The sequence below is a fragment of the Nycticebus coucang genome, chromosome 11, assembly GCF_027406575.1.
Source record: "Nycticebus coucang isolate mNycCou1 chromosome 11, mNycCou1.pri, whole genome shotgun sequence".
Lineage (NCBI taxonomy): Eukaryota > Metazoa > Chordata > Mammalia > Primates > Lorisidae > Nycticebus > Nycticebus coucang.
In genome coordinates, this window is record NC_069790.1 from 65,372,903 (window position 1) to 65,383,134 (window position 10,232).

General features: G+C 37.8%; 1 protein-coding gene across 1 annotated transcript; it reads right to left on the reverse strand.

Annotated features, from left to right (window-relative positions):
• Positions 1 to 461: 461 nt before the first annotated feature.
• Positions 462 to 1,442, reverse strand: LOC128560275 (60S ribosomal protein L5-like). The gene has a single exon (XM_053553850.1). The coding sequence runs from the start codon at positions 1,405 to 1,407 to the stop codon at positions 517 to 519; it is 891 nt and encodes a 296-aa protein (XP_053409825.1). The 5' UTR covers positions 1,408 to 1,442; the 3' UTR covers positions 462 to 516.
• Between the last annotated feature and the right edge of the window lie 8,790 nt (positions 1,443 to 10,232).

Consider the following 10,232-nt stretch of genomic DNA (forward strand, 5'->3'; position numbering starts at 1 on the left):
TAAATTAGAAATATTATTAGAAATAAGATTGTAGAGTATGGACAAAAGATAAAACACTAATAGGAGATATTGATTCAGAATACATTTCTTGGCTTTGAGCACAAAGCATGAGACTTTGTCACTTTAATATGTTAAAGCCTGACATGTTGAATATTCCCCCTCCTCCCAGCAGGCCTTGTGGCCATTCTCTGCAGGGGGGTGGGGGGTGTAATTAGGGTGTTTAAAAATGTGAAATCTTTAAACCTTCTTCAACACAGGAATATTTGCTCTGGACCAGGTAAGGAGATGAAATACCTCTTTTCTTCTGTCTCCTTAGTTTGGCCAAGAGAGTCTATCTGTCTAGACACAAAACTGTCAAAATATTAAAAGATCATGTCTGTGATGTGTGACTGTGCATCAACTAAGGTTTTTTCTATAAGTCAGGCTCCTAATTATTTATTTATTATTATTATTATTTTTTCTTTATGAATAAGTTTATTCTTTTAAATCAGGAAATATATAAAATTGGTGTCTGGTTTAGCTTTCAGCTGCTCGCTCCTGAGCTCTAAGGAAGCTTGCCTTCTTTTGAGCTCCCCGATCTTTCTTCTGGGCAAGGGACATTTTGGGACGGTTCCATCTCTTCTTTTTAACTTCTCTCTTGGGCTTCTTCTCATAGACTGGGTTATCTCCTATAGCCACATGAGCTTTCTTATACATCTCCTCCATGTCTGGAGTGACGTTATTCTTTATGTATTGCGAGAACTGTTTTTTGAAAGCATCTTCATCTTCTTCCATTAGGTAACACATATAATCCGCAACAGTCTGTCCCATGATATGCTTCTGATGTACTTCAGCATTAAATCCCTTGCTTTCAGAATCATAACCAGGGAATCGTTTGGTACTGTGCGGGATAGACAAGCCTCCATCCACAGCTCCCTTCAGGGCTCCAAAAACTTTATTGCCAGTGGTAGTCCTGGCAAGGCCTGCATCCAAATAGCATGTAAAAGCACTAGGTTGGCCATTGATGCTTTCCACGTTGTATTCATCGCCAGTCACCTCCACTTGGCCTTCATAGATCTTGTCCATGCCAAACCTATTGAGAAGCCTGTGGGCCAGCAGTAGGCCAGTACAGTATGCTGCAGCATAATTTGTCAGGCCAACCTTCACACCGTATTTTGGTAGTTCATGTGCATAAGCTGCACAGACTATCATATCCCCTTCTATACGGGCATAAGCAATCTGACAAATGATTTCTCTGTTAGTCACTTGAACTATCATTCTGTATTTGGGTGTGTTGTACTTATTTTTATCCTGTATCACCAAGCGTTTCCGAGCATAGTAATCAGTTTTACCCTCTCGTCGTCTTCTAAATTTCACTTGGAATCTCTTAAAGTAGGCCTTATTCTTGACAACTTTAACAAACCCCATCCTGCAGAATAGAGACCCGCGTCCGCGGCTCCACACCCAGGCTTCTAATTATTTACCTTGTCAAGACTCTGTGTTTGTGTTAAGATCATAAATATCTTAAAACAATAAAAAGTAACAAATCCATACAATTGACATAATTCATTATAAAATTAGTTAATAAAAATACAAACAGAACAAGAACCAGGAAGAGATTATTTGCCTTACCTTCATGAGATTTATAGTTATAACACTGATATATAAAATAAATACAGAACTAGCCTGATACTCGAGACGACATACCAAAAGCATCACAAAGAGCGTGTGCCACCTCCCCAAACCCCACTGCTCTTAAACTTATCTCTTTGTCTATTAATTCTCTATAATTTTCCTAATAATCCTACATCTGTCTCACTCATACCACCAGATCACAAAAAAGAGACCCATAACATGTCAAGACTAGTTTTTCAACAATTAAGCTCTCATTAGATAACATTTTAAAAGTCACTGTTTGATGATAAGAAAAATCCAATTGAAATATGGAAAAATGCTGTAGGATACCCACACTTCCGCAACATGCCCCCCAAATGCTTTCTTGCTTTCTTGACCCCTTAGTGCTGCAAGTCCACAGTCTCCTACCTAACCCTAATCAAGATGATTTTCAGGTCACAATTGAAGGATCCACTGAAACTGTGAACCTCCATGTTGCAACCAAATATTCAAATGCTTCCCAACAAAAACCAGACTCAATAAAGGCATAAAAATATTATTTACCTTTAAAATTAACATATTTTAATTTGTTGTAATTATTAAGTACCTAGTAATTAGACTTTCAAAGTATATCTTTGATAAAATAATGTTCCTTTCAAAGTATATCTGATTGAAATTTATTGAATGTGGACCTATTTGATTACAGCTTAATTACTACAGCCTTCCAACATGAAAGGGTTGCCCATCCCAGTCTAACCTTCCATTTAGGCATCAACATTGTTTATACGAAAACTTGCTTTATGGAAAAAGAATTTTGTAATTCCAATATTCTAGACTCTTTTTTTATTTCAAAATGTTAAGAAGGTACAGATATTTTCAGATACATGGATTGTTTTTATGATACCTGAGTCATGGCTGTAAATGTATCCATCACCCAAATAGTGTCCATTGTTCATTGTGCTCCTCAGGTAGGAGTCTACCCTTCTTTCCTCCTCCCTACTCCAACTTGATTTCCACCGAGTTTTACTTCCCTATAGGCCTTTTTAAAATATAGTATTATAAACAAATGCTAGGATGGGATAATTGATGCCATTTATGGTCAAAAGTAGAGGATTAGTTTTTGAGGTCTTGTGATGTGAATCTATTGTTCCAAACTCTGGTTTAGGTCTTTGATTAAGCTGATATGTCTCAATCAATGTCTCTCTCTTACTAAGAAATAACTTCTCTCTCAAATGTCTGTACCAATTTGACAGTTTTCTCTGCTTCAGTTATCCTGAAAAATCTTTAGCCATCTTAATAACTTTCAGAGACCTTAAGATATATAATTTAGACTGGTTTAAAGATAAGTATCTCTTTAAGCCTACTTTGACTGTCAGTATTATTGTCACTAAAGCTAAACTACATATAATAGAAGTGATGACTTAGCCGATAAGTTTAAAATAGAACAAAGATGTCTGCAATTCCAAATGTAAGGTAAAATAATTCTCGCCCATTCACGCAAAGTTAATGTTTGGAACATCAGTGGGTATGCTGGCATTTGCCTTTGTGTATTATATGAGGGCAATCAGAGATTTGTTTACCTTTTCTTGAGATGCTAATGCCTCTGATAATTCAAAACAGTAAAGTAGAAAAAGTCAGAGAAGTATCATAATTTAAGGAGCAATGATATGTAATCAACACATAATACAGACTTAGAAAATGATTTTATTTTTTAAAATAGTACTTTAAATTCTCTTTAAATATTGTGGTTACATATGTTTGAAGAAGAGGTTATCCATGTAAATTAGGAAATGTCATTGCCTGTCATATGACCCCTTTCATTTATTATGGTTCCATCATTTTGGGTGCTTTAAAGTTTTGATCTTATTCAATTCTCAAAATATGCTAATTAGGCCCATTGTTTAAAAGAAGAAACTGAAGTTTAAAGTTACACAGGGTCATTGTGGTAGCCTGAATAATCTTTGGGTGGACCTAATCTAGGCCTGCTCCTTTTCAGAAGCTGCACAAGGTGCGAAAACAGCTCTCTTGCATCTTCAGAAAAGCGCTGACGCGTTGGTTTTGGCTCAGTGAAATTGATTTCACACTTAAAACCTCCAGATCTTCAAGAGAATAAAAGTCTATTTTTCTAAGCCACCAAGTTTGTGGTAGTTTATTAGAGTGGCAACTAGATAAGAAACTAATATAATCAAAAAGATTAAAATGTTGAATACCAGATTAAATGCAACCTACCTCCCCCCACCCCCATTTCTTTTTCTAATACGTCTCCATGTCTCCATGTGTATGTTGCTTCCTAGGAGAAACTTCCAAATTTAAAGCAATTGACTCAGTCAGTTCTTCATCTCATGGGAATATCTGTGTTTACAAATCTGTAAACATATACACTTTAAAATATCAGCTCCTTTACCTAAAATTGGATTATTTCTAAAGTGTTTTGAAAGATGGAACCTAAGCCTTGGCAAATTACTGATACTAGCTATCTATTCAGATAATCTTAAGCAGAAATCTAAAGAAAAAAGACCCTTTAATATGTTAGACATAATTTTCAAACAATTCAATTTTTATAAAAAATCATCTAACATTTTATATATGAAATATGAAGTTTTGTGACATAATTTTTCAACAATGATCACTGTCATTTTATATTTTTTGAATGGATGGGGAGTTGTGAAGAGTAGCATTTTCTGTTTACTACTATGGAAAGTACTTGGAAACTAGAAAGGGAGAAAGCTCAGAGGCAAAGCTGAAGGAATAAAGGTACATCACTAATAAGTAATTCATGAAATCACCAGTTGCTGTTTTCGAGTAGCCCAAACTTGGACGATCTCTTTTCGGGGTAAACTCCCTTGTTGCTGGGAGAGGAAATAACACAGATCTTCCTATTTAGGAAAAGACCTACTTACTTGTTAGATTTCAAAAAAGAAAATAAAACAGTATTCACAGTTGAAGAACAGTTATAAGATTGGGTATTTGGATGGGGTGAGATAGGGGTAGGCTCGTAAGAGAAAAGACATAGAGCTGAGGGGGAAGAAAGGGAAATTTGAACCTGATAGCTCATTAAGAACAAAGAGTACATATTATCATTAAAAAAAAGTAAGTGTCTTGTGATGTATCAAGGACTTGTCAAAATAAACTTTTACATATTATATAACTGAAACAGCATCATACTTGAATAAGCAGCAATAATAAGTTAAGCACTAGAAGGGGTGGCGCTACATTCTTCTGTGCTAGGTCACTTAAGTCCCAGAAAATGGAGCCAAACTGAACTTGAAGTGGTAAGTAAGGACTTTTTCTAAGGTGAAAAAAAGTTGAAATTCAAGAGGCTTAGGGCTTGGCTGGTTCAGATATGCTATGCTGTTTCATTATACCAAAAAATGGTTAAGGAATTAAAAATTTATTGAATATATTGGCTGTTTAGTTTTACAAACCAATCTATAAGCTCTCAACATAACCCCAAAGTCTTAATACTTCCTGAAAAATTGGAAGGCAAGGACTTGATGTCCTTTATCAACTATTTGAAAGCCTGTATCGTGGGAATACATAAACTCGGCAGGAAGCAAAGTTGAAGAGACTGGAAATGACCAGGTTGTTTAGGCTGTGAGAAACAGTTTGGACATTATTCCAAGTGCAAATTCTCAGTGGAGCATTTTAGGCAGCAGAGGTACATGACATCATTACATTCCCTGATTCACTTCTCCCCGTCTCAATTTCTCATTGTCCCAGATTCAGCCTATTTTATTATTTTGCCCCTTCTTATCTCTTAGCTACTTATAATATAGAATCATTTGGTGCCTTTAGCATCTTAAAAGATTAGTCTGATTATCCTATGAGGGAAAAAACTGGATGGAGTAAGAGTGAAAACAGAAATATCTTAGGGGGTCATTGTGTTACCAGAGTTTCTTCTTCAGTAGGTCCTTGTTCTTGGCAAATGGAAAACTGAATCCATGGACCACAGATCAGCGGTAAGACAGGATTTATTTTACAGAAAAGAAAATAGACAAAAAGCAGCATAACTCCTGGCAGAGGGAAAAACCTAAGTAGGAAAAAATCTCTGACTTTCTAACAAATGAATGGATACAATCCCTTCCCCTGGGGCAAGAGGCAAGATTTATGAGCACATCAATGAATGGACACTGTCCCTTCTGCTGTAACAAGGTGAATGGGTGCATCAAAGAATGGATACAGTCCCTTCTGCTAGGGGCAAGGAGAATGGGTGGATTAATGAATGGATGTAGTCCATTCATGAAATTGTCCAGGCCTAGGAAACTTCCATGAAATTACCCAGGCCCGGGAAAAGGGGGCTTTGCTGGTCGGCCACAAGTGCAAGGGGAGGGAGACAGAGACTGGTGTGGATACACCACAGTGCTCCCTGAGCTGGCAGCTGAACCCCCAGCAGTTTTCTGGCCCCTTTGGCCACTGTAGCCTCCTGTGGCACCCACTCCTGCCTCCCCTCCACCCTGCTGGTTCCTCACCAGGAGTATCAATACCCCAGGGTTGAGACTGCAGCCCTCCCCTGCTCCCGCAGTGCTGCCTGGGGCACCACCCATCCTGTATCAATTGTAGCTTTTTAACAGAAAAATTATGATGAATTAGAGGATTTTGGAGTTGACGAGAAATAGAAAACTTCTATGTACTTTTAAGTTAAGGCACCAGAACTCAACAAATGACAAGTTACATGTATGTGTTTGTACGTGTATGGTTGGTGATTGATGGGAGGAATTCAGGGTAAAATAATTTCGATGGTGGGACTAAAAATTCACCGAGATAAGAAAGATAAGAGAAGAAAGGGGATTATTAGCTGATAGATGAGTTTCTGGTGGGAAAACAGAAGGATAATCAAGAGCCTGATTTGTTTGTTTTGTCATGCTTTTGAGACATCTAAGGGCAAGTGAATTTATAACATTGCCACAAGAAAGTATGTAGCAGGGGGAAAAAAAAATAGATGCCATCAAAAACACCTACAGAATTTCTCCTAGAAATCCTAGAGAGCAAATACAGAATAGGAGAGTAAACATAAAAGAGAAGAAAAACAAAAAGAGTGAGATGGCATGAAAACTGAAGAAGGAATAGTTTTAGGAAGAATTCAGTGGTCATGTTGGACAAGAGTCTGCCGAAGGTGCAGACAGAAAAGTATGCCCTGGAATTGTCCAAAGACAGGTCGTTAATCCTGTTGATGAATGCAGTTCCAATACAATATAGCGTTCACAGACCAGACAGGAGCAGGTTAAAGAGTGAATAGGCAGTGAAGTGCTGGAAAAAAAATGTGTGTATGCTGTTGCTGACGAATTAAGCTTGGAAGTATGGAAATTGGGTGGTTGCTGGAAAAATATGCATCTGTTAAGGGAGAATGTGTGTTTTAAAGTTGGGGGATATTTTAGCTGTAATTTCTCTTTGAAGGGTCCTTGGTCTCAGAGTCGAAGAATGACTCCACAAACCTTGTGAGCACGTTTTGTTGTATCCGCTGCGAGTGGGATTATAGAGAAACGCCAGTACACTAAGTACAAATTAAGCAAGGGTCCTTCATTAGGCTGGCCAGTCAAGAGCAGGTTCACACCACAAGGTCTCTTGAACGTGTTGAACTGGGGGTGCAAGGTTTTTATATGGCACTCTAGTGGGGGATGGGAAGCCCTAGCATAAGCGACATTTACGGAAGCTTATATCTGCAAGGTTAGAGCTATGAGGAGTGGGATCTGTGGTCTTACAGAAATCCAAAAACTGCATACAGACCAGACAACTTGTGACAGGATTGTGCTTTCCACAAGATTTGTTTCAGTTGTCGCAGGATTCTGCAGCTCTCAGCTAAATTTCCTTCCTGTTTTTGCAGGGTCGCTGCTTGCTCAAGGGGCTATTTTTGGTTACAAAAGGGGGTGGTGGGGTTGGCAAGCTCTTAACAAAATGGAGTAAGTTTGGTTCACTTATTCAAAATGGATGGAGTTAGAACATCACAGTTTCAGGACGGAATATATTGATAGACAGCTAGATAAGCAAAAGAGGGGAACAGAGCCTCCGGCAGCAGCGAGGGGGCCTGAGTGGGCAGTGCATTTAGGCCTCTGTCTACAGGTTTGTATTTTGCTTTTCCTAACCTGCAGGCAGGGGTGTTTGGGAGGATGAGATATATAACTGGGACATGTCACAATCGGCCAAGAGCCTGTGGGCAGAAATTAATTTCAAATCTGCCCCTGTGTAGGAATATGGTCCAATGTGAGGCACTTCTCTGCTCTAGGAGAGGCAGTAGGTGTGTTCTTGCTCTGGGAGAAACAACCCAGCTGAGATACTGGTCAGGCTGATTGTTTTATGACTTTGTGTCCAGAGAACAACATGTCCTGTAAAGGGCTTGTTTATACCTAGCTGTGGGGTCTGTGATGAGACTGACTTCTGAGCTCACTCAGGCATAAAAAATGGGGGAGGAAGGGAGGGCCCCAGTCCAGTCCTGAGCGGGGGGAACCAGTATGAATATTAAAATGTGCTTGTGTACTGATGGAGCAAATGATGATGTGGGAAAGAGAAGTTATAACTGGAGGAGGTAAGACCTTGAGAAAGCAAGAGTGATAAAAGTCTTGATCCTTTACATATATGGGGAGTTGTCCTTTAAAAAGTGATATTTTTTCTACCATCACAGAGGAGAGTCATAAAATATGGAAGCAAACACAGTTGAATCCTTCCCATTTGATTGTTTCTAATTTTTTTTTTTAATTTAGCTATCAAGTGGAGTTATTAGTTCAGGTAGGAGAGAGCTATGAAATGTTTGCAGAAAGAATTTATCCACTGAAACATCTACACCACCAAGAATAATGCCTGGCATGTAAAACATCCTTGCAATTATGTATTAAAAAGATGAAAGGGAAGAGTGGGGAAAAAGAGAGAGAGAGAGAGAAAGAGAGAAAGGGTGTTATCTTGGAAAGCAAAAGAGTTGACTTCCAAGGGAACTACAATTGAATTGTGTGGCAGACTGTATGTCCCGGTTTCAGTTTTTACTTGCTTATTCCTTTCCTACAGGGCGTGGGTCATAATTGTTCTATGCCATTAGCGTTCCAAGTTCTTTTACAATGATTGCTTTTGGCATAGAAATGCAACCAGTTTGTGGATCAATGACATACGAGGAGAGAAGAATTCTTCTGGATATTTCTGTTAATTGTTTTTTGGTTGTTTTTTGCATTTAAAGAAATATGTATAGGAGTGAGGGAAGGAGCTTTCTCTGCTTCTGGAAAGAGCTGTGTTTGAAGATCATGAGGGGAGCTTGACAAAAGGGCTAGAATAACAGAGCGTAAAGATGGAAAGGATGAAGGGATAGTATTACCAGCATTGGATCAGAGCAAAGTGCCCTGCTACTTAGCAATTGTGAAGGCCTAGGACATTGTAAACAAATAAAAAATACATTTGTTATAAAACACCTGGATGCATTTGTTAGTAGCATTTTATTCTCAGCACAGGTAAAATTTGACCTGTAACCTTAATATTGCCTATCACAATTACCGTAGGGTTGCCAGATAAAATGCAGAAGAGTTAAATTTAAATTTTACATAACAATCATTTTGTTTCCAATATTTGGAATATACTTGTATAAAAATATCTGTTTATATGAAATTTAAATTTCATCAGGAATCCGTATTTTATTTGCTAAATCTGGCAGTCTTAAATTAATAAGCCTCCCTGCTTCTTTAGTCTAATAACAGGAAATGTGATGACATTCCAACCCCTTCACTTATGCTGGGCTGGCATTGAAACACAAATATCACCATGGGGTACAGAGAATATTTGAACAGAAAGTGCTTAGGTGAAAAATGGCCGGCCCCATATACCAAGGGTGGTGGGTTCAAACCCAGCCCGGCCAAAACTGCAACAACAACAACAACAACAATAGCCGGGCTTTGTGGTGGGCACCTGTAGTCTCAGCTACTCAGGAGGCTGAGGGAAGAGAATCGCCTAGGCCCAGGAGTTGGAGGTTGCTGTGAGTTGTGATGCCACAGCACTCTACCGAGGGTGATAGAGTGAGACTCTGTCACTACAAAAAAAAAAATAATAATAAAATAAATAAATAAATAAATTGATTTCTAAAAAAAAAAAGAAAAATGACAAATAATTCTTGTTTGTTTTTTTTTGTAATCTACAAAATCCTTGTCATATAGCAAAAATACATAGATTTCTGCACCAAAAAACTACTGCTTTTTTTTTTTCTTTTGATGTTTGAATTTGTAATTCTGGAAGTACTCATGATTTTGTGCAATTCTTGCATTGGCAGACGATAGTGGGGATATATTCGTCTCTATTAACCAATCTTATTGTAGGTCTACATGTAATGTGGATGGTACATGACACTGATTCTTTTTTATATTGATGACTAAATATTCATTGAAAACCGGAACTCCAAGTAATTTTAATGATTAAAATTTATTTGGTAAAATTGAGTTAATTTTTCACAAATAAATGAACACAAAATCTTAATAAAGTATATTAATTTATTAATTGCATGGTCATCTCAATGTTCCCAAGAAAAATACATAGCTAGTACCATTCTAGATGAATTCAAGAAAAGTGAACTCATTACACACCATAGATACCATAGGTCATTAGGATTACTCTCATTTATGACACTCTAGCTAGGAAAGACTGAAAAGATAGATGTATTTTTTTCATTTAATGAG